The sequence below is a fragment of the Capsaspora owczarzaki genome (assembly GCF_000151315.2).
Source record: "Capsaspora owczarzaki ATCC 30864 unplaced genomic scaffold supercont2.7, whole genome shotgun sequence".
In the NCBI taxonomy this organism is placed as follows: domain Eukaryota; class Filasterea; order Ministeriida; family Capsasporidae; genus Capsaspora; species Capsaspora owczarzaki.
In genome coordinates, this window is record NW_011887298.1 from 298371 (window position 1) to 320315 (window position 21945).

The 21945-nt window shown below is 53.1% G+C and overlaps 6 protein-coding genes across 6 annotated transcripts; 4 read left to right on the forward strand and 2 right to left on the reverse strand.

The window, feature by feature from the left end:
• Nucleotides 1-13: 13 nt before the first annotated feature.
• CAOG_04600 (fatty-acid desaturase) lies at nt 14-1967 on the forward strand. Its single transcript, XM_004347297.2, has 2 exons — nt 14-339; nt 777-1967. The coding sequence occupies exons 1-2, from the start codon at nt 144-146 to the stop codon at nt 1688-1690; spliced, it is 1110 nt and encodes a 369-aa protein (XP_004347347.2). The 5' UTR covers nt 14-143; the 3' UTR covers nt 1691-1967.
• Nucleotides 1958-6330, reverse strand: CAOG_04601 (hypothetical protein). Its single transcript, XM_004347298.2, has 8 exons — nt 6024-6330; nt 3557-5931; nt 3346-3434; nt 3170-3256; nt 2643-3065; nt 2425-2533; nt 2261-2356; nt 1958-2180 (listed from the first exon to the last, which is right to left on the reverse strand). The coding sequence occupies exons 1-8, from the start codon at nt 6177-6179 to the stop codon at nt 2051-2053; spliced, it is 3465 nt and encodes a 1154-aa protein (XP_004347348.1). The 5' UTR covers nt 6180-6330; the 3' UTR covers nt 1958-2050.
• A 1533-nt stretch (nt 6331-7863) lies between these two features.
• Nucleotides 7864-10825, forward strand: CAOG_04602 (hypothetical protein). Its single transcript, XM_004347299.2, has one exon. The coding sequence runs from the start codon at nt 7997-7999 to the stop codon at nt 10790-10792; it is 2796 nt and encodes a 931-aa protein (XP_004347349.1). The 5' UTR covers nt 7864-7996; the 3' UTR covers nt 10793-10825.
• Nucleotides 10826-11195: 370 nt separating this feature from the next.
• Nucleotides 11196-12321, forward strand: CAOG_04603 (hypothetical protein). The gene is made up of 2 exons (XM_004347300.2): nt 11196-11394; nt 11797-12321. The coding sequence occupies exons 1-2, from the start codon at nt 11221-11223 to the stop codon at nt 12244-12246; spliced, it is 624 nt and encodes a 207-aa protein (XP_004347350.1). The 5' UTR covers nt 11196-11220; the 3' UTR covers nt 12247-12321.
• CAOG_04604 (vacuolar protein sorting 41) lies at nt 12277-16137 on the reverse strand. The gene is made up of 9 exons (XM_004347301.2): nt 15788-16137; nt 15453-15692; nt 15195-15350; nt 14973-15071; nt 14712-14873; nt 13196-14624; nt 12943-13079; nt 12721-12865; nt 12277-12612 (listed from the first exon to the last, which is right to left on the reverse strand). Exons 1-9 carry the CDS (start codon nt 16100-16102, stop codon nt 12386-12388), a joined length of 2910 nt encoding a protein of 969 aa, XP_004347351.1. The 5' UTR covers nt 16103-16137; the 3' UTR covers nt 12277-12385.
• Nucleotides 16138-16346: 209 nt separating this feature from the next.
• Nucleotides 16347-21882, forward strand: CAOG_04605 (RNA helicase). Its single transcript, XM_004347302.2, has 15 exons — nt 16347-16669; nt 16766-17148; nt 17272-17544; nt 17643-17674; nt 17801-17926; nt 18015-18160; nt 18252-19833; nt 19977-20112; nt 20185-20303; nt 20438-20668; nt 20775-20954; nt 21037-21198; nt 21274-21417; nt 21532-21571; nt 21684-21882. The coding sequence occupies exons 1-15, from the start codon at nt 16386-16388 to the stop codon at nt 21842-21844; spliced, it is 3999 nt and encodes a 1332-aa protein (XP_004347352.1). The 5' UTR covers nt 16347-16385; the 3' UTR covers nt 21845-21882.
• Nucleotides 21883-21945: the final 63 nt, after the last annotated feature.

Below are 21945 nucleotides of genomic sequence, written 5' to 3' on the forward strand. Positions count from 1 at the left end.
GTTTGAAGCAGTTTTGCTTTTTTGTCTTTGTCTTTGTTTTTGTTTTTGTTGCTTTCTCGTTCAGTATCACTCCAACCCCCTTCCACACACCGCGACCACCTCTTCCCTTTCCCTCCCTCCCTTTCGATTTCGTAGCACCCACAATGGCGATCGTCGGCCTGGGAACGTCCAAGCTGGCTGCCGGCAAGTCCAAGTCGACTGGGCAGTTCCTCATTTCTCGTGGCGTCCAGCTCTTCTACGCCTTTGGCTGGCTCTTTGCCTTCACGGTGCCCTTCCGCTGGGAGCTCCTCGCGCTCGCCGTCGCGTCCTACTACCTCCGCATGTTCTTTGTCACTGCAGGTCTGTTCTTGTGATCTCGTCCCTTTCCATCACCACCAGCTTGCTTTCGCAGTGCATAACATTGATGCATGGGCTTTTTTTTTTTTTTTTGGATCATCTTCTCGCGCTGCGACATCTCTTCCCCGGCGTCCATCGCCACCGCCATCCTGCGGTGTAGTGTTGGCATCGCTTTGTGCCAGTTGAGTTTTCAGAGTCAGCTGCCCAGCAGCGATCGTCGCAACATCGCCTTTTCAATGTCGATGAGCATCTGCTACGCCTGCTGCTCTTTTTTTTTTTTTTTTTTTTTTTGATTTTTTTTTTTGTTTTCTTTTGTTTTCTGAGCTCTTTTTTTTTTTTTTTTCAATCTGCTCGGCTTCGACATTCTGGTTTTGCAATAGTTCAATGCTCACATCTGCGGTTTTTTTTTGGTTGTTTGTTTTTGTGGCTTGGTGTTCCAGGATACCACCGCTACTTTTCACACATGACCTTCCAGACCTCGCGCGCATTCCAGTTCTTCTTGGCGTTTATGGCAGAGACGTCTGTGCAGCAGGGCGTTTGCTGGTGGGCGGCTCACCACCGCCAGCACCACCGCCAGTGTGACACTGAGAAGGACCCGCATTCGCCGTCCCGCCTCGGCTTCTGGAAGTCGCACATGCTCTGGGTTGAGGACGCCGACAACTACGAGACCCACTGGGAGCTTGTCCCAGACCTTGTCAAGTTCCCCGAGATTGTGGCCGTGTCGGAGAGCTTCCTGATCCCTCCCACGCTGTACGGCGCTGCCATCTACTTGCTCGGCGGCTACGACGTGTTTATCTGGGCCTTTGTCGTCTCCACCTGGGCTGTCTCCCACGGCACCTTCCTTGTCAACTCGGCCAACCACATCTGGGGGCGCGAGCGCTTCATTTGCCAGTACCAGCCCGGTTGCACGGCCAAGAACAACTGGTGGGTCACTGTCTTCACCCTCGGCGAGGGCTGGCACAACAACCACCACGCCAACATGAAGGTCTGTCGCCAGGGCATCTACTGGTACGAGATTGACATCACCTACTATGTTCTCCGGGTGCTGCAGGCTCTGGGCATTGTCTGGAACATTCGCGAGCCCAACTATGAGGGTGTCGACCGCCGAAAGGCCGAGTTCCTCGAGTACAAGGCCAAGCTGGCTGGCGCCAATGTTGCCCACGCCGCTGGCTTGGACTCGACCCTGCTGTCCAAGCACTCGCACGACAACGAGGACATTGACGCGCCCGTCGTCGCCGACGGCCCTGCTTCCGCGGCTGCTGCTGCCGCCGCCGCCGCCGCTGTCGATGAAGACACGACAACCGAGCGTCGCTATCCCCAGCGAAGTCGTACTCCCTCGCGCTCCACCCGTTAAAAGAGAGAAGAAAAAACAAAAACAGAATTCCCGAGTTTTCATGAGCAGGTTGATTCTTAAATATCGGTTTGTGTTAATTTCATCCTATCAGCGTGCGTCCTGTGTGGCATCACTTGGCTGCAGTGCTTTGCTAGTGATACTGGCGGGGTGTGTGTTTCTTGAGGTGTTTCGTTGTGTCGTTTGAGTCGTCCTGGCGATTTCTTTTGTTTGATTCAAATTACAAGCTTAAACTGCTGGTTTGGTTTGTTCAAAAGTTGTAGTTTTCTTTCGAGTACACAATGTTATTTTGACAAACTCAATCTAAAAAAAAAATGGTGTGGGTTGCATGACACTGAAAAATCATCGAACTCAACCTTCGCGTCAGGCTTTGAAGAGCGCGTTTCGGTCCGTGGTGCTCTTCTTGCTGGCCGCCTTAAACAGACTCGCAGGCTTTGCAGGCATTTGCCGGAATGGCGCAAACAACGTACTTTGGGCGTCATTTAGCGCAGTTCTGTTCCGGAAGAAAGAAAAAAAAAAAAGAGTGACAATTAGCTTGCAATCAATCACAGCCAAAAGAAGAAGAAAACCTACGTAGGGGCATTGTCAAGCAAGGTACATCGCTTGAGAACTCCAGATGGAGACACGAGAGAAACACGGCCAAGCGGAGAGATGGTAGCCACCACAGCGCTGTCGAGACGACAACAAAATGGTAAGTTCACGAGAATAGCGCAAACATTTCCGCCCAAACGACCTACCGGCCCAGAGTCGAGTCCAAAACCGAGTTGGAGAGCATGAGGCGGAGATCCAGCAGCGACAAGACGCGAATTTCGCCGTTTTCGGTCAGCAGCGCAAAAGCGACATCGCCTATGTGACAGGAAGCAAAACACAAGAAAACAAAAAAATAAAACGAGTGAGAACCAGCAGTACAACTCAGCCCCACGTTCAAGGTGAAGAAGAAGAAGGGATGACGCACTGCCAACAGAAACAATCTCGGCGTTCATGATTGTTTGGTCTTGCGGCAACTTGTACAGGCGCTTTTGATCAGGAAGAGCAAGAACGCGCGCGTGCTTGGTGTCTGAAACAACGAGGAAGTGGAATTCATGATCCTCATCGTCCTCGAGGGCACCCGATGAGGACGGTCGACTGGTCTGTTCGTCCACCATCTCGGCCACGACAGCGTGCTCAAAAGCACTGAGGTCCACCCACTCAATGTAAGGGGCATCCACGACAGTACCGTTCGGATCGAGAATGTTGATAGACAGCACGCGGGAAGGTGACATAAAGTTGACGACCAGGCCTGCCTTGAACAAGGTCTGCTTTCCAGTAATGCGAATCATGAAAGTGTAGATGGATCCGTAAAGAGTGCCGACGAGCAAAGCGGGTTGCTGGCCAGGCTCTGATGATATCGCCAAAACGAGCAAAACAACGAATAAAAGCAATGTCAGTTTCCAAATTCGACCAATTCAACGTTGAAAACCTCCAATCGCAATTGCGCGTCACCTTTGGTCGATACAAATGTATCGGACAACTTCAAGCAGGTAATCTCATTCTTAGTACGCGTGGCATCCGAGGGAGCTTCCGGGTTGACTGCAGCAAAGCCAAACACACAAAACACAGTTAGTGGTCATGGTTCTTTCTTTTTTCAAATGTTCAGTTTGTCGTGCGGTAAAGCATACCTGGGAGATCAACGTTCGCCAGCGTGAATACAGGCAACCAAGTCTTGGTAGAGAGCACAGTCAGACCAAATTCGTCCGCAATACAAAACCTGCAAGCAGCCAACCAGAGTTGGCAACACACGCTTTGGGCGTGAGTCTGTGGAACAACAACGCATTTTCCACCAACCACACACACACACACAAAAATCACTCTTTATCGCAAGACACGCACAGCTGCCAGGCCGAGTTGAAGGCAATGCAGTTAATGTTGCGGATGTGACGGCCGCTATCCTTTTCGACAACAGTGTAATGTGCAATCAGCTGAAACCCGACGAGCGCCTTGACCGACTCGGAGGTGAGTGTGGCGGCTTCGGCGTAGTTGGTGTTGGCGAGGTGAAGCTCCGTGTCAAGCACAGGGCCAGCTGCAGCTGTAGGAAGCGGCGACGGTGGTGCAATGCTGTTGAGTTTCGCACTCGGATTCCGACCAGCTGCGCGCTCAATCTCGAATCGAATGTCGTTCGCGCGGTGGAAGAGACGGGAGATGCAATCTTCGATGGTGACGCTCTTGGCAAGCATCTCCATGCTGGTACTCTCGGTAAATCCCATCTCCATGAGCTTTTCGATTTTCTTGGACGTCTTTTTCGAGTCGGTTGGGGACTTCTTTTTGGCAAGGCGCTTGGCCTCGTAGGCGGCGTACTCCATGCGCGCGGCGGTGGCACGCTCCATCAACGCGACAGCCGCTTCCGCCAGAGTGCCAGGCTCGAGTTCTTCCTCGCACCAGCTGTCTTGGAATCCCATCGCCTGCAACTTGGCCATGTTGTCGTCCCATTCTTTTTGCTGTTGCTCGCTTGCAAACAAGGCGCGCCGGCCCTTCTTTTTGCCAGCAGTCATGCGAAGCTGTGCCACACGCGCTTTGCGCTCCTCGGACGACGAGTCGGAAGCAAACGAGCCTTCGGATGCCGCGCTGGCTGCAGCGGCGGCGGCAGCAGCAGCAGCCGCGGCCGCAGCCTTGTCGCTCTTCTTGGCTTTGGCTTCCGGGGTCTTGGTCATTTGTCGCTTGACGACAATGGTGTTGAGCTGGACCTTTTGTGCAATCAGACTGAAAGAGAAGAGCATGGCCGTGCCGCATCCGACCGCGACAGCCAGCGTGCGGCTTTTGGCACACAACGATACGTGTGTCACAACGGTATCTTCGGTAGTCAGGCCAAGCGTGTCGGCAAAGTAAGGCTTGATGTCCACCGAGTACAAGAGCATGATGGAGATGGCTGACACGTCCCAAAAGTTAATGGCTCCGTTCTCGTGGCCCGTGATTAAGAGATCCAACGAGAGCTGCTCCTTGTTGATGCCAGACATGCCGCCCGAGATGGGAAACTCGCGGTCTGACTTGCCCAAGTGCGTGTTTTGCTTGGCACCGGCATTCTTGAGCGCTTGCAAAAAGGCGTTCGAGATGCCAGTGCATTGCTGGACACAGGACACTGGCGAGCGTTGCAACTCGAACGGATAGGGCATCGGGAAGAATGGATAGCCGGGAGTAACGAGGTCCACCACCGCAACGCCCGTCTCGGTCACGACAATGAGCGCGAGAGGATTGTGGATGGCATTCGGCCAGGGCGATTGAGCGACCACCTGCAGAGAAATGACCTTGCTCTCAAAGCAAAACATTTTCTGCGTTTTTGCCTGCGAAATGTAAACAGTGTGGAGACCGTCCGTTTTGGAGGTGCCTCCCGCGTAGATGAGAAAGGAGCGCTGCTCGTCGGCAGCAGCCCATACCACGCTGGTGACTGGCTCATTCGAGTTGCGGGATGCGTCTTCCGGAGCTGGGGAAGTGGATGCTCCAGCGCCAGAGAGTATTTGCGTTCCACGCATGATGAGATCGGGTCGCGCTTCTCCGCTGGCATTCCAAGTGGAGACTGTGCCGTCGTCGTGGGCAAGAGCAAAATGCTTGCCGTCGTGCGACCAAGCGGCATTACGGATGCCAGGCATGGCAAAGACCGAGCCGCCTTGGGCAGAGCCTCCTGCTTCGCTGCTGTTGTTGGAGCCGTAACGCCGAATGACCTTCCGTGCCTTGCAGTCCCACAAGACGCAGTGTCCCAAGGCGTGCGTGATGAGGAGCTTGCGGTAGTCTGCCGGGCACTCTTCGATGCCGGTGACGGGGCCGGGATTGGCCTCGAGCATGCGAGTCTCGGCAATGCCCGCGGGGATGAGAATCGACCAGTTGATGAGGTAGGGCGACACGGAAAAGCTTTCAATCGTCAGAAGATGCACGTTTCCAAGGCGCGTGCCGACATAGAGCCACGTCGATTTGGTGGGCAGGTAAATGTGCGTAATCTCCTCCTTGAACCTGGCCGAGCGGACGACCGTTGGCTGTGGCAGACGCGTGTTCCAAAGATCAATGTGATGGTGTCCCGATACCGTGAGCAACGCGCCGTCGTTGATGCAGAAGGCCAAGTGCGACACGGGGTGGTTGTCCTGCATGACGAGTGTGGTCTCGACGTCCGACGCACCATACACTTTCACAACGCCCTCGTTGGTGCCAATAGCAAGCAGTCGCTGCACAGTATCGAACGCAGCACAGGTTGCCGGTCCAGGCAGTCCGTGCCAAGCAGTCTGTTGTTTTGCAGAGGAAGGTGAGTTGAATGTGGTTGGGTGTTGAACATCTGGTTCCCCCCCCCCCGCCTTGGTTGGTGGGTTTTACGCACCGTGGCAAACTTGAAGGCATCCGTGTTGAGCTTCTTGCCCAACTCCGACTCGGTTGGCTTGGAGCGACTCGAGCGCACGGACGTTGCCGCGTCCAGCGTGCCGGCGTTGATGGCCTTGCGGAACTGCTGCTTGAACTTTTTCACCGTCCCAGACATGGCTGACTTTTTTTGATTTGGAATTCGCTCTGCCTGCTCAGCCAAGTCGGAGTTCGATGGATCAAACAAAAGTGCGCTGGAGATGAAGGGAGGACGGTGAGCGACATTGCATTGTTCAGTAGTGCCCTCCTCCTCCTCCTCCTATCCGTCGAAACCCAAGGTCAAAAGGCGAGATGATGAACGAGAGTCAAACGCCACAGCAAAGTCGAGGCCTCTGCTTCAGAGCGACGAGGGTGAGTGAGTGAGTGTGAGTGAGTGAAGCGACCTGGGTCGAAAACCAGTTTGCAGCATGCCATTCCACGGGGTCCGAGAGGCCACTCTGGGTCGCTGCGTTGCATGCATGCAAAGATGGGTGTAGTAGCGTCAGGCATTGGAGAAGTGTCGCGATTGCAAACAAGGCGAGCGCGCTTGTGTCGAAATGGGGGGGGAGAGGGGTATCGAAGCAACCAGTATCAAAAAACAAAAAAGCCGCAATGCTAACTCACTGGAACTGGACTGAGCCTTACACAAAACTAGAGCGATGGTCAAGTAGCATGCAGTTGGAATCACTGTTCAGTTGCAGCGTGGAAAGGAGCAAGCGACAGTCGAGATGGATTGCCTCTGAGATTGCTCGACGACGGCTGGATCGCGGACCCTTCGTTGTTGTTTTCCCCACCCCAGCCCACCCCCTTTGTTCATGCAACTCAATCATCATTGCGCAACATCCGACCGTACGATAGCCCAGCGTGAGACCGCTCAGACATTGCAAACAATGGCAAAACTCAAACAGAACAGTCTTTTTTTTTTTTTCTTTTTTTTCTTCTTTTTTTTTTTCTTTTATTTTTTTTATTATTATTATTTGTTTTTTTTTTTTTAGGTTTTTGTACGTCCTTGATTCCCATGCAACTTTGGCTTCCCAATCCACTGCATCGCGCGCTTCACCGACCCATCGCGCGCTTCCACCACCACCACAACCACCACCAACCCCCCGTTTTCGCGGCTTGATCTGTCGCTTCCTGTTCTTCGTCTTCTCGCTTTGCTCTCTGCTTTTTTTTCCATTGCGCTTTTTTTTGCCAACCCTCGTGGATGGAACTGAAGCAAAACCGGTTTTGCGCCTTTTTCTTTTGCTCTTTATTTTCTCTCTGTTTTTGCCTCTTCCCTTGCTCCGTCGCCCTTCCGCCGCCCTTCCGTGGGCCTTCAGTGGGCCTTCAGTGGGTCCGATCCCAACGCCCGTCACGCTGCGGCCGCGCTCCCCTCTCTCTGATGCCTCTGAAGACAACGGATCGTTTTGCACAAAAAAAAAAAAAAAAAAAAAAAAAGCTCGTGGAACTCGAATTTTGATTTTTTATTGTTGCATTGTGGCAAAGTGAAGGGACGTCTGAGACTGGATTCCAGCCTCCATCGTTCTGTGCTGCCTTTTTGTCATGCAATTCCAGCCTCGTCTCCCGCTGCATCGCTCGCAGGGCACAGTCGAAACCCCCCAAATCGAGTTTGTTTGAACAATTCAAAAAAAAACAAAAAAAAAAACACCAAACTGGTTTTTCCAGTTCTTTTTTTTTTTTTTTTTTTGTGATTCTTTTTTTTTTTTCCCCCTTCTTCTTCTTCTTTCTCTGCTTCGTCGTCGTCCTCTTTGCTTCTACGTCTGTGATTCATGCTCGCGATGGATGCAACAACTTTGCTTGGAAAAATGCCAGTCTCGATTTTTATTGTTGTCTCACTTCCTGTTGTTGGGTTCCGTTTTGACTTTTTGGCAGTTTCTCAGATTCGTCCTCTTTTGCCTAAAAAAAAAACACCCTCCTCCTTTTTGGATTTAGCACTTGATCACGACAACAACAAACATGTCGGAACCGCTGTTGCACATCAACGACGACGGATCGTCCATTGACACGTCCGATCAGGGCATTGAGCTCTCGTCGCTGGCCACAAAGCCCGCCGTGCCTGCGATGGCTCCTGACTGGACGGAGGCCGCGCCCAAGATGGCTGCGTACACTGCATCGTCGCACGGCCGTGTTGAGCTGCCTGCCTTCCTCGACTTTGAGACCAACCGCGCTGCCGCTTCGCAAGCCGCGGCGGCTGTGCTGGCCGACGCCACCGAGGTCAGCCTGCTCGATGCCAACCAGGACGATGTCAACAACTCGTCGGAAACGTTTGCCAAGACCACCCGACTCTTGATTGCCCAGAACATGGCCTCGCTCACCGCCCCGCCGCCCGCCATCAGCGACGAGGACGACGACAAGAACCGCAAGTACGGCACCATCGACGGTGTCTTCATCCGTGTCGTCGTCTCCATCTTTGGTGTCATGATGTTCTTGCGCATGGGCTGGATGGTCGCCAACGCCGGCTTTTTCCTCTCGGTCGCCATCATTTTCATGTCCTGCTACATTACCGTCACCACCACGTTCTCCATCACTGCGCTCTGCACAAACGGCAAGGTGCTCGGTGGTGGTCCATATTATATAGTCTCACGCTCTGTCGGTATCGAGTTTGGTACCACCATCGGCATCCTGATTTCCTTTGCCATGATGATTGCCATTGCGCTCAACACGGTCGGTTTTGCTGAAGAAGTCGTCAAGCTGTACTCGCCTCCCATCACGGGCGCTCGCGAGTGGGACACTGTCCTCGTTGCGCTTGCTGCCAACGGCCTCATTTTCGCCGTTGCTCTCGGCGGTGTCGGCTGGGTCAACAACATTAATTTTGCCCTCTTCATGTGCATCATGGGTGGCTTTACCGCCTTCCTCATCGGCACCTGCTACCGTCCCTACAACTTTTTCGAGGGCTACACTGGCTACTCGTCCGAAACGCTGAACGGCAACCTGGTCCCCAACTGGTCGGACGACGTTGACTTTTTCGTCGTCATTGGTGTCTTCTTCCCCTCCGTCACGGGTATTCTCGGTGGCGTTGCGCTCTCTGGTGAGCTCAAGGATCCCGGCCGTAACATTTCTATGGGCACGCTCTCGGCCATTGTTTTCACTGGCATTGTCTACATTATGATTCTCTTGCTCAACGCTGCCACCGGCACGGCTGTCGCCCTCAAGGACTTTAAGACGCGCTCGTTCATGGTCGACGTTGCCTTCTGGCCGCCGCTCGTGTACGCTGGTATTTTCTCGGCCACGCTTTCCACTGCGCTCGGTCTGCTCATCTCGGCACCGCGTGTCTTTGCTGCCACCCTCAAGGACGGCCTCTTCCCCAAGCTCGAGTTCTTTGCCGCCCTGACCAAGTCTGGCGATCCTCAGCGCGGCTACATTCTCTCCATTCTTGTTGCGTCGGCCGTCATTGTTGCCTCTGGCGGTCAGCTCAACCTCATCGCCCCCGCCGTCACCGTCATGTACACTGCCATTTACGGCATCATCAACTATGCCTGCTTTGTTGCTTCGATTGGTCGCTCGCCCGGCTGGCGCCCCCAGTTCAAGCTGTACAACAAGTGGCACGCGCTGTCGGGTGTCTTTGGCTGCGTTCTCTTCATGTTCCTGACCAACTGGTACGCCGCCATTGGTGTCTCGGTGTTTGCCTTCCTCATTTACAAGTACGCCGAGTTCCGCAAGTCGTCCCTCAACCTTGGTGATGCCCACGAGTCCTTTGCCTACGTTTCGACCATGCGCTCGCTCTGGTCGCTCGAGTCCACCACCCGTCTTCACATCAAGAACTACCGCCCGTCCTTCCTCGTTCTTGCCAACCTCTGCCAGGATCCCAGCAGCATGCTCAAGATGGCCGCCTCCTTTTACAAGGCCCGCGGTGTCATTGTTCAAGGCACCGTCGTTCCCGGCACCTTCACCGCCGCCAAGCTCCATGAGGTGCGCCAGCTTCCCACCTCGTCCACCGTGACCAACCGCTCCAAGGCCTTCCACAACAACATTCTTGCGTCCACCGCACGCGAGGGTATGCTCTCGCTCATGCAAAACTCTGGTCTCGGCAAGGTCCGCACCAACATTAACGTGGTCGAGTTCCTCGAAGAGTGGCGTCAAATCTCCCCCTTGCTCCTGGCCGACTGGTTTGAGATTGTCAAGGACAGCATGCGTCTCGAAATGGGCACCATGGTCATTCGTGGCAGCTCTCGCATCATGTCCGACTTTGACGCCACCAAGCGCTTCAACGGCAACGTGGACGTCTTCTGGCTGGCCGACGAAGGCGGTCTCAACCTTTTGCTGCCCTACCTGCTCATGCGCAACTTCCAGTGGCACGACATCAAGCTGCGCGTCTGGATTCCCGAGGGCGAGAACGCTGGCAACACGCGCGCCGAACTCATGCGCATCCTTCGCGCGTTCCGGATAAACGCGCAGGCCGACGTTCTGCGTCGCGGCATCTTGCCATCGCCTTCCAGCAGTACTGCAAGCAGCGCTGCAAACAGCTCGAGCAACCTGATGGCCATGGGCTCGTCCTTCTCCGCCCCCAAGCCGGCGTCCACGCATACCCATTTCACACCCGAAACGGAGGTGGCGCACTACTTCCTGTCCTATGCTCCGCACATGGAGGCGATTGCCCGAGACTCCACCATGGTCTTCACCACCCTGCCCTTGCCCTTCCCCGAAACGACCGTCAGTGAATACTTGCAGTGGCTCGAGGAGCTCGCTTCCCACGGGCGGCCAACTGTTTTCATTCGCGGCTCTCACCACAACGTGATGACACCATTCCTTTAAAAAAACAGCGCCTTCTGCTGTTGGACTTGGACTTGGTCCTTCGTTTTGTTTGGTTCTGGTTGTCTGTTTTGTTTTGTTTTTGGCTTTTCGGCTTGGGCCCTCCTGATCTCCTTATGCGTCCTTTTTGATTTTCTTTCCTTTCTCACTTGATATTCCTTTCTTGATTGTGTTTGAGTAATAATTCTTTTTTTGTGCTTGTGTTTGTGTAACTTGTCATTTTCAATCTTCAAAACAGCTGATTTAATGCTTACCTTGCTGCTGTGTCCCAAAGTGCTGTTTTTGAAGGTGGGGAATCTGGTAGCCTGCTTGATTTGATTGATTGTTCCTTGAATCTATGGCCGAAACATTGAAAATCAGAATCCAAAATCAAAAAAAAAAAAAAAAAAAAAAAACCAGTCTGCTTTTTCAATCGCTCTTCCAGCCAAAGTATGGTTCGCATCACTTCGTACGGACGAAGCGCGCGGCGTCGGACCATCCTGAACCTGGCGCGAGGCTTCTATGGTCGCGCCAAGAACTGCTACTCGATTGCCATCCAGCGCGTGCACAAGGGTCTCCAGCACGCATACAAGGGCAGGAAGCTCAAGAAACGGACCATGCGTCAGGTTTGTTTTATTTTTTTCGGGGCCGCCTATGTTTTCCTTGCTTTGTCGCTTTCGGATTGTTTAGTGGGCCGTAGGAATATTGTTTTGTTAAAAACCGCTCTATTATACGAGCATGGTTTTTCTTTCATTTTTTTTTTTTTCGTTTTTGGATTTGTTTCTGCTGCACTTTGCCCCCTCTTCCGCCTCGGTCCACCGGCGCACCCTTCATTCTTGGTTGCTCATTCACATCATGAAGCGCTGGGGTGGCGCGTTGAACCTCGGCGTGGAGGACTGCTTCAGACCGCATGCTTTACTCTCTCTTTCTCTCTCTCTCTCATCATGGATTGCTCTCGTCCTGGCGCCAACCACTCACACTTGTCCATTTGCTTTGGTCTTGACTGCCTTTGTGGCCACGCGGAGTAGAATTGGGTCGCGCGTATAGGCGCCGCAGTACGGGAATATGGCCTGTCGTACTCGCGCTTCATGCATGGCCTGGTCCTCATGAACTGCCAGATTGATCGCAAGGTGCTGTCCCAGCTGGCCATCTATGAGCCAATGTCCTTCCGCTCGCTCGTCGACATGGCGGCGCAGCTCTCCGTCCAGTCACATCCGTCCGTCCACCGTACAACCAACCTGCACCAGCTTGGCAACGTCCGGAACTTGCTCGGTCTTGACAATAGCACCGCTATCGTCAGTCCTGCTCGTCTGATGCGCAAAAGCTCGTCGTTCCTGCATGCTGCGACGGCCGAGTTTGTGAAGCAGGAGGCAGGCGCCAGTGCTGCCACAGCCACCGTCTCCAAGCCATCAACGTCTCCTGCGTCGCCTCGAAGCAAACCCACATCATCAAAAACCTCTGCTGCACCACCATCATGATGTCGGAATTGTGCTAGAAACGCAGTAGTAGACAACAAAAGAAAAATACATTTGTACAAGAATCAACGAGCATCAGCGCAAAAACCAACCAGACCAAAAAAAACACACACACAATGGGTTTGTTGCAGGTGAATTTCTTTTACTTCAGATCGATCCGATTGTGCCCAGGTTTTCGGCGATTGTTGGACTGAGCGGCGTTTCGGCAAAGCGGACAGCACATGTCATTCTCTTCGTGAGCAGGCTTGGACGGCGCGCTCTTGCCCTTCGCCTGAGCCTCAGCCACACGCGGTCGCTTCAAGCAGTGCTCGTGGTAGACGTGTCGGCAGAAGAAGGCAATGACGAGATCCTTTTCGCCCATCGCGGACACTGGTGTTGTTGGAAAATGCAGTCAAGTGAGTGAGAATAAACCAACGAATGGACAGCGCACACAAAATTCGCAAAATTCAAGGCGAAAAAATTGATACATATACGTACGATTGTTAATCACATAGCTGCCACAGATGCTGCACGTGGACGAATCATCCACAGGCAGGGCACGGCGCTGGGCCTTGTTCAAGCGGCTACCAAGCACGACGCAATCGCTGACAAGGATTTTCTTGCATCCCTCGCGCAAAGAGATCTAACTCGTGCAAATTTCAGTGAAAGTGAGTGCAAAGGGGTGCTGCTCAACGGATGCTGCCGTCCACCAAAGCACACCTGAAGGTTGTAGTCTTGCAAAATCTTGACCAGAGCATCACGCAATCCAGTGACGGGCAGGCCCAAAGGAATGCGCTTGATCAGGCGAATCGGATCGACATGGGTTCCAATATTGTTGAGCAAGCCCTTGATGAAAACTGTCACACGACGAGCAATCCGAACAAAAATAAATAAAAAAACAAAAATAAATAAATAAACCAACGTGCGCCCGTCATCAACCAACACCTAACAAAAAGAACAAACAAGTACGTACCTGGCTTGTTCATCGAATAGGTAATCAAGTCCTCCCACAACTCTTCGTCGTTCTGCTCTTTGGCAAACTCGATAGCTTGTTGGACATCGCCGAGCTTTTCGATGATGAGAGTGAGGGCTTGCTTGTTGTTGCCAATGCGACCGAGAAGGAAGACTTGCTCCGGCACGAGATCACGCTCCCGGCAAGTGGACAGGGCCTTCTCGAGAGGGTAAAAGCTGGATGTCCGAAGGAAGGGGAGCAGCTTCTTGTAGTCGTACTCGGCGTAGAGGCCGACTTGCAGCTCGTGGAACTCGGCGCCAAGCTTGGGATCTTTGGAGAAGAGTGCATCGAGATACTGGTGCAGGAAGAACGGGGTGTCACGCAGTTGGCTGACAACTTTGGTCACCTCAATCTTGTCGGAATTCTTGACGAGCATGACAACGGCCTGGGGAGCATCAAACTCCATCAACAGCACAATCTTGTCCACGACAAAGCTGAACAAGTTGTGGCGCTCAATCAAGGGGAAGGCGTCGCCACGACGCAGGCGCAGGTAGATGAAGAGCGCCTTCTGGTACTGGCCGTCTTTCTTGTACAGCTCAGCAAGCGTGTCCATCAGCTCGGGCGAATTCGGGTCACGCTTGAGACGCTCCAGAACGACATTGATAATGTTGTCCACCTTGTACAGCGTCGAAGGCCACTGTGCAATCGTCTTCTGGAAGGCCTCGAGATCGCGCAGGAGGTAGTAGTTGAGCACCATCTCATACACGGTCGGTGACAGCACCGGGTTGGAGGTGGGAATGTAGGGGCTGATGGCTTCGAGTTGCTTGTCCTTGCCAAACAGGTAAATCCAGCTCTCCCAAAGGGTGCCGTTGTCGCCGAGCACGCGAGGGCAGAGTGCGCCTGCCTGCGCGTACTGGTTGATGTCAAGCAAGTGCTTGAGGAACTGCTGGCCAATATCGAGGCGGACCTTCTTGCGGTTTTCGACCTCCGTGGAGGAGGCAGACGAGGTCGACTCGGCCGACTTGAGGGCGCTTTCGGCGGCCTCCAGTGCCTCGGGATAGCGCTTCTTTTCAAACAACCAGGCAATGTGGTCCTCAATGTCGCGCGGGCGGGCAACGACAATGTCCTTCGGGCAGACAATGTAAAAGAGCATTTCAGAGGACAGATGCTCGAGCCTGTAATGCCCACACAGGTAGTTCTGGAATCCATTGATGGAGAGTGAGTCGGTGGAGATTTCTTCGTTCGTGTAGGACACAATTTGCAGCTCGGGGCGCTGCGGGACGCTCTTTTTGCCGTCCGCCGATTCTTCAACCGTGTACGCCAGCAGGGCAATGTCGTTGTTGTACGGCGCAATACCGGCAATAAAGTAATCGGTCGTGAACATGGCAACAATCTCCACGAATCGAGATGGGAGGCCTGCCTGGATGTCCTTTGCCGAGCGTGCCTTTTCCTGCGTCCGAAATAAAAAAAAAATGACGGAGTGGCAGGGAGTAAGCAAGCAGCCACTCGAACAAGGAAACAAATATGTAGAACGTACCTTGACAACACCAACGCGAACGCTGTCAGCCCAGCCAATCAGCAGCGTAGTGTCATTTTTCCAGCACAGATTGCAGCGGTAGAGATCGCCACGCGTGGCCGACTTGGGCTTTTCAATGTAGGTGATTCGTTGATTGGAGCTGCAGTCGTACACCTTGACACTCTGTTCAAGTGGAGAGGGGGGGGGGAGGAAACACAGAAGGAGAAGCTGAGAACACTCATCCAAAAAAAAAAAAAGAAAAAAAAAAGTCAAGTTGCTTACCACTTCGTTTGCCCATGCAATATAGGGGCCTCGCCATTTGATGGTAAAAATGGGGCCTTCGCCAGCATGAATCACAGTGTTCTTGTTGGAAAACCAAGACTGAATTGTTTCAATCAAAGCAAAGGGGAGGGTTAGCCGCCAGAAAAAAAAAATGCAGGCATGTCCTGTGATTATCAAACGCAACAACAAAAGCATCCCCCACCCCCGCCTCGCTGACCGCACCTTCTCGCAGAGGACTAGTTGACCGGCAAGACCACCAGCAACCACTTCCTTCTTTTTGCGGCGTGCAAACTCTGGATCGATGGCGACTGCCTTGACCGGTCGCTGCTGGTTCATGCTCATGTTGTGTTCCGAGCTCAGCAACCCATTGATGACAACCTGTTGAGGTTGTTAGGAAAGCAACGAGGGGGCGAGGTGCAAGGCGTGAAATGAGTGTTTCATCCGACAATCACAACAATTCTCACCAACCCCATTATTTACCTTGCCATCGGTCGAGCACGATGCAAAGTACTCGCCGTGCGCATCGATGGAAATGTCGTTGACGGCCTCCGTGTGAGGGGCAAACCGGCTAATCTCGTTGCCGTAAAAGTCCAAAATGTGAATGGCGCCCCAGTGCGTGCCCAGCGCAAGGAACTTTTCGTGCACGGCGAGGCAACTCGCTGCGTCGTTCTCGAGCACTTTGAGGACGGACATGCCCAGACGCTGATACTTGAGTTTTGGCTGTCCAACGCGGTACAAAAGTGCAGTTGTTGATGTTGAGATCGCGCAAATTTTCCAATACAAAATCCAATGGAAATTTCAATCCAATCGGTTACCTCTTCCTCTTCTTCTTCATCTTCCTCTTCGTCGTCTTCGTCGTCGTCTTCATCGTCGTCTTCATCAGCAGCAGCCCCGGCAGCGGCAGTAGCAGCAGCAGCAGTGGAAGGGGCAGCGGCGTTCGTCGTCGCAGTCAAAGCAGCTGACTGCACTTCGTCTCCCTCGTCTTCTTCCTCTTCTTCTTCCTCGTCGTCATCGTCTTCTTCATCGTCGTCGTCGTCGTCTTCATCTTCATCTTCATCTTCCGCTGGGTTTTGCGGAAGTGGATCGCGCGATGGTTGAACGCCAGCGTTCGATGTTGGCTGAACGTTCATGTTAGTGAGTTCGTTGTAGTAAAAAGCAACAAAAATTGAACAATGGTCGATTGTCCTGCTTTGGGAAGCAGAGTGATTTGAGAATGCAAATCAAACGAGTACGATCAACATTTTGGAGCAGAGGGCGGAAGGACGAGAGAGAGAGACTTACACACACACACTCACTCACACTGAACGCATCGGCATTGAAAAAGTCTCTTTTGTGCTCGCCATCCAAAGCTCTGAAAAATCAGTCTTTTACTTTGTTGTGTGCTTGGTCGTTGATTTGCAATCAATCATCAGTATGGAGGCCAATGCAACTGCAACTGCAACGGCTTGGCTGGCTGAGCTCGCTGCTGCAGAGCAGCTCGATCCAGCCCCTGCTACTGCGACCCACCCCAACGCCACTTCAATCGCCACCAATGGTAACCCACTCGACACGTTCCAGATTGTCGAGTACGGGACTGCAGGCCGCCTTGGAGTCGCCTTCCCTCCAAGCACTTCTACTGCTGCTGCTGCTCAGCAGCTGCCACTCTCGACGCTGCCGTTCGGCTTGGTCCCATCGCAGTGGTCCGTGGATGGACTTCGGTAATGCCTGACAAAGCAGAGAGCAAAAAAAAGTGCTTTGGTGTCGATGGCTGCAGCACAAGTGGGTCTCACGCATTGGCATTGTTGCTTGACTAGGTTGGAACTCGAGAGTCGCTTCCTGAGCGCGCCACCAGAGCCGCCAGTGGAACTTGCTCAGCGTGTGTGGGACAAGCCTGTCAACCCGTGTTCGCTGTGGGATGTCGCGCTGAGCGCCCCGTCGCGCGATTTGCAGCTCGATCGCGACCCTGCCACAGGCGAGGCGATTGGGTTTCGCGAGGTCCCGACGCAGGCTGGATCGTCCTCAGACAAGTCTCAGAATGCTCGAAACTCGACATCCCTGCTGCGGGCACCTGCAAAGCAGAGCGAGGCTCATCGCGGAACGACGTCCAGCTTCCCGTTCACCCCCGGCGGTTTCGTCCCGTCTTTCACCGCAGGCGCCGATAGGCACGCCATAATGGCTGAGGCGTTGGTCGGACTTGGTATGTTTCGTGTTTGGAGCGAGGGGTGGTTGTCACCAGAGTGCTGGATGCAAATCTCTGACCATGACAATGTTTGATTTTGGTTTTTGTTTTTTTGCTTGTTTGCTTGTTTTGTTTGTGCAGACCTGTCCAATCCTCTCGCCATGCCCGCAGGAGGCTATCGCGAGCTCCCACCAGGATTCCATTCTCGAGTGGTGATCGCGGCAGATGGGACTGCATCCATGCAGCGTGCGGCTGGCGAAGGCAGCTCCCATGCGGTGATTGCGGCAGCCAAACTGCTGCGTGCAGTTGAAGACGACGACAGCGATGATGATGTGGCAGCTTCTGCGACTGTGCCGAACGAGTCCGATGCAACCACTGCTGTCGGGTCAGACGCGGCCACTCAACCGGTCCATGGTAAGAGCTTTATAGCTCCTCCGGTTTGGAGCGAAAGCTGTGCTCAGACATCTGACTCTCTCCCTCTCTGTTTTGGACCTTTTTTGTTTTGATTGCAGATCCAGCGTCGCTCGAGGCGGTGCTCCAGTTGGTAGGCATTCAATTGTTGTTTTTTCTTTTTTTTCTTTTTTTGTTTATTGCTGATTCAAAACTCAACCTCACTTTGTTTTGTTTGTGCTGTTCTTTTTTTCTTTTGCTGCCAATCCGCGCAATGCAGAACACACCTGTGGTCAGTTCCGCCACAAAGACGCGCGAAGCAGCGGTGGAGAACTTCGCAGTTGCTGTCGATATCAATTCTGCAATTGACAATTTCCACGAGCTTGTGCCAGACATGGCCTATCGTGTACGTCCTCCCTGTGTATGTGCAACTTGAGCCCCTCTTCCCATTTGTCTGACAAAAGCTTTCTCCTTCGCTCTTTTGTTCGAAACAGTGGCCGTTCAAACTCGATACGTTCCAACAACAAGCCATTCTCTTGCTGGAGAAGCACGAAAGTGTGTTTATTGCGGCCCATACCTCGGCTGGCAAGACGGTGATTGCCGAGTATGCCATCGCGTTGGCTGCCAAGCATCTCACCAAGTAAGCAGTGTATACAACAACAGGGGAATGCAGTTCGAATCTGTGCGTCTAAATCGCTTGCGTTTTATTCTGTTCTCTTGTGTTGCTGCAGAGCAATTTACACTTCTCCCATCAAGGCCCTGTCGAATCAAAAGTTCCGCGATTTCCGAAACACATTCCATGACGTTGGCTTGCTCACGGGCGATGTGCAAATCCGGCCTGAGGCGTCGTGCGTGGTAATGACGACCGAAATTCTTCGATCCATGCTGTACCGCGGCGCCGACATGATTCGCGACGTGGAGTGGGTGATTTTTGACGAAGTGCACTACGTGAACGATGTGGATCGTGGCGTCGTGTGGGAAGAGGTCATCATTATGCTTCCTCCACACGTCAACATTATCATGCTCTCTGCTACCGTGCCAAACACGATGGAGTTTGCGGGCTGGGTTGGTCGAACCAAGAGAAAGCGCATTCACGTTATTAGCACCCTCAAGCGGCCCGTGCCACTCGAGCATTTCTTGTACACTGGCAACAGCACCAAGACCAGCAACGAGCTTTTCAAGATTGTCGACGCAAACAAGAACTTTTTGCAAGCTGGCTACAAACAAGCTGTCGAAACTATTGCGCAGCGCAAAGCCCAGGCCCAAGACAACCAGCAGGGAGGCGGCAGTGGCGGTCGCGGCGGTGGCGCGCGTGGCGGAGCTGCGCATCGTGGCGGCGGCGGCGGTCGTGGTGGTGGTGGGGGCCACTTTGGTGGCAACAGCTACCGCGGCAACCCCCAGCAAGATCGCAACATTTGGATGTCCTTGATCGAAATGCTGCAGAAAAAGTCGCTGCTGCCGATGGTTGCATTCACTTTTTCCAAGAAGCGGTGCGAGAGCAATGCGGATGGCATTTTGACACTCGACCTCACGACGGGTGACGAAAAGAGCGCCATTCACGTGTTTATCGAGAATTCCGTGTCTCGGCTGCGCGGCAACGACCGAAACCTCCCGCAAGTGCTGCGCATGCGTGACATGCTGCGTCGCGGTGTTGCCGTGCACCACGGTGGCCTGTTGCCAATCATCAAGGAAATGGTCGAGCTCTTGTTTCAGCGAGGTCTCGTCAAGGTGCTCTACGCGACGGAAACGTTCGCGATGGGCGTGAACATGCCTACGCGCACGGTTGTGTTTGATAGCACCCGCAAGCCCGACGGACAAGCTGGATTCCGTGATCTTCTGCCAGGCGAGTATGTCCAAATGGCTGGTCGCGCTGGTCGACGAGGCCTCGATGACACGGGTACAGTCATCCTGCTTGTCAAAGGCGACGAGGTCCCGGATGCTGGCGGCTTGATCAACATGCTGTTGGGCAAAGCCACGACGCTCGAGTCTCGATTCCGCTTGACCTACAACATGATTTTGAATTTGTTGCGCGTGGAGGAGATTCGCGTTGAAGACATGATCAAGCGCAGCTTTTCCGAGTTCCATGTTCAGCGCGACACGACGGAGCAGAAGAAACGCCTTGCAGAAGGGGAAAAAACGCTCAAGCAACTGCCCTCGCTGGACAACTGCACCTTCTGCCTTGCCGACATTGAACCATTCTACAAGGCCTCGGCCGAGTTTCTTCAATACGCTCGAGAATTCTCCATTTCAGTTGCGTCCTTGCTTGGTCACAAAATCCTTGGTCCTGGCCGCGTTGTGGTGGTCAACAATGCTGTAAGTGATGTTGGAATGGGGGGGGGTGTTTGTTGGTGTGTGTGTGTGTGTGTGTGTGGGGGGGTTATGATGTGGCTTTGACAACACATGTTTTGATGAGTTCTTTTCGGTGTTTTGTTTTGTTTTTCTTTTTGTCCTGCCAGACTCACCGAAACGCGCTGGGAGTCGTTCTTAAATTCAACTCCACCACGTCCACGTCCAGCTCTTTGGGAGCGCGCGCCCAGAAGGCCCTCACAGTGCTGGTCATGAGCAATCCTCCAGGATTCATTGCTTCGGATGGTAGGGCCTTTGACTGTGATTTGGCGCGTCTTGCCGACAACTCACACTCTTGACTTTTCTGGCACATGTCAGCTCTCTTGAACGCTCCGCTGCCAGTGCTGAGCTTGTTCACGCCGGACGGTGCCTTGGATCACGACATTGTACAAATTGATGCCGGTGATATCATCACGATCACGACGACGCGTCTGAAGGTGAGTTGAGTTGTTTCGTTTTAGAGACGTTCATCTCGAAAGAGTCGAGAGAGAACAGCTCACCTCGTCTCCTGAACACACCCCCCACCTCCCTCTCCCGCGCCCTCCCCGATCATTTTTGTAACGTGCTTTAGGTTGAGTCCATTTCGCATTTGGAAAAGCGCGATGTCCGTGCCACGGCTCCGACGCTTGAGGAGCTTGCGCGACTGGCCAAGGCGCAACCTGCCACGCTCACAACCATGCATCCCGTCAAGGACATGAAATTGCAAGATTTGGACGTGGTTGACAAATTCGCGCGTCGTCAAAATCTCGATGCCACTTTCCAGCAGTACAAGTGCATTCACTGTCCACAGCTGCGCCAACATGTAACCGTCTTTCGGCTTTTTTTTTTCGATGTGTTTGTGATTGTGGTGTGGCTTGATTTTTGTATTTTTTTTTTTGCTCTGACTGCGTGCGTTTGACATGCTTTAGTATGCCATCATCCATGAGCGACAACGGCTCCACGACCAAGTGCAGTCCTTGAAGCACCTGCTTTCGGATGACTCACTCGCTCTGTTGCCAGAATACCAACAGCGTCTCGATGTTTTGCAGCGCATGGGCTACATTGATGAAAACAAGCTTGTTCAGATGAAAGGCCGCGTTGCTTGCGAGGTATGTAAACCCAAAGGTGCCCGATGTGCTAAGCCGCCGGCTTCATACTCACCCACCATCCATTTGGCATGCGTTCAAAAAGATCAATACGGTTGATGACGGAGGCGCCTTGATTGTGACTGAGCTGATTTTCGAGAACGTGCTGGCCTCGTTGAGCCCTGCAGAGATTGTGGCTCTCTTGTCCAGTTTGGTGTTCCAGGAAAAGTCTCAGAGTGAGCCCAAACTGACAGAGCCCATGGAAAAGGTACGTGTGATGCTGTTGCGGTTGGCTGCCGCGCGGATTCTTGGCTCGCTCACCGTTTGTCTTGATGCGCCGCAGGCGAAAGCGGAACTCGAACGAGTGGCGACAAAGGTTGCCGAGATGCAGAACGCATGTGGCTTTAGCACCTCCGTCCCTGATTTCCTGCGATCAACCTTCCACTTTGGACTGATTGAAGTTGTGTTGGAGTGGGCGCGTGGCATGGTAAGTGAACAAAATCTGATGATTCGCCGACGAGCTACCGCAAGAAGAATTGGACACTGCTTCGGACTTTAACTGTTTTGCTTGCTTTCGTCGTTGTCATGTTGTATCCTCCAGCCGTTCCAACAAATCACCGATCTGACTGATATTCTTGAAGGTATGGTGGATTGTCCTGGCCTTTTCTGCGTGATACGGGAGCTTTTTGGTCATCGCCGCGCGCGTTGCTCACTTGCGAACTGTGTTTTGTGTACTTTGTTCTTTTGACGCAGGATCCATTGTGCGATGCATCACGAGACTCGAGGAAACGTGTCGCGATGTCCGAAACGCTGCGCGCACGATTGGAGACCCTCTCCTCATGGCCAAGATGGATGAAGCTGCAGGTTTAATCAAGCGCGATATCGTTTTTGCTGCCAGCTTGTACACTCAGTAAACTCGCTCGGCAACCCCCGAGCTATGGACTGCTGTTTCTAATCCAATCCACCACCAATCCACCATCAAAACACTGCAAAATGCTTTTTGTGACTTGAGCTA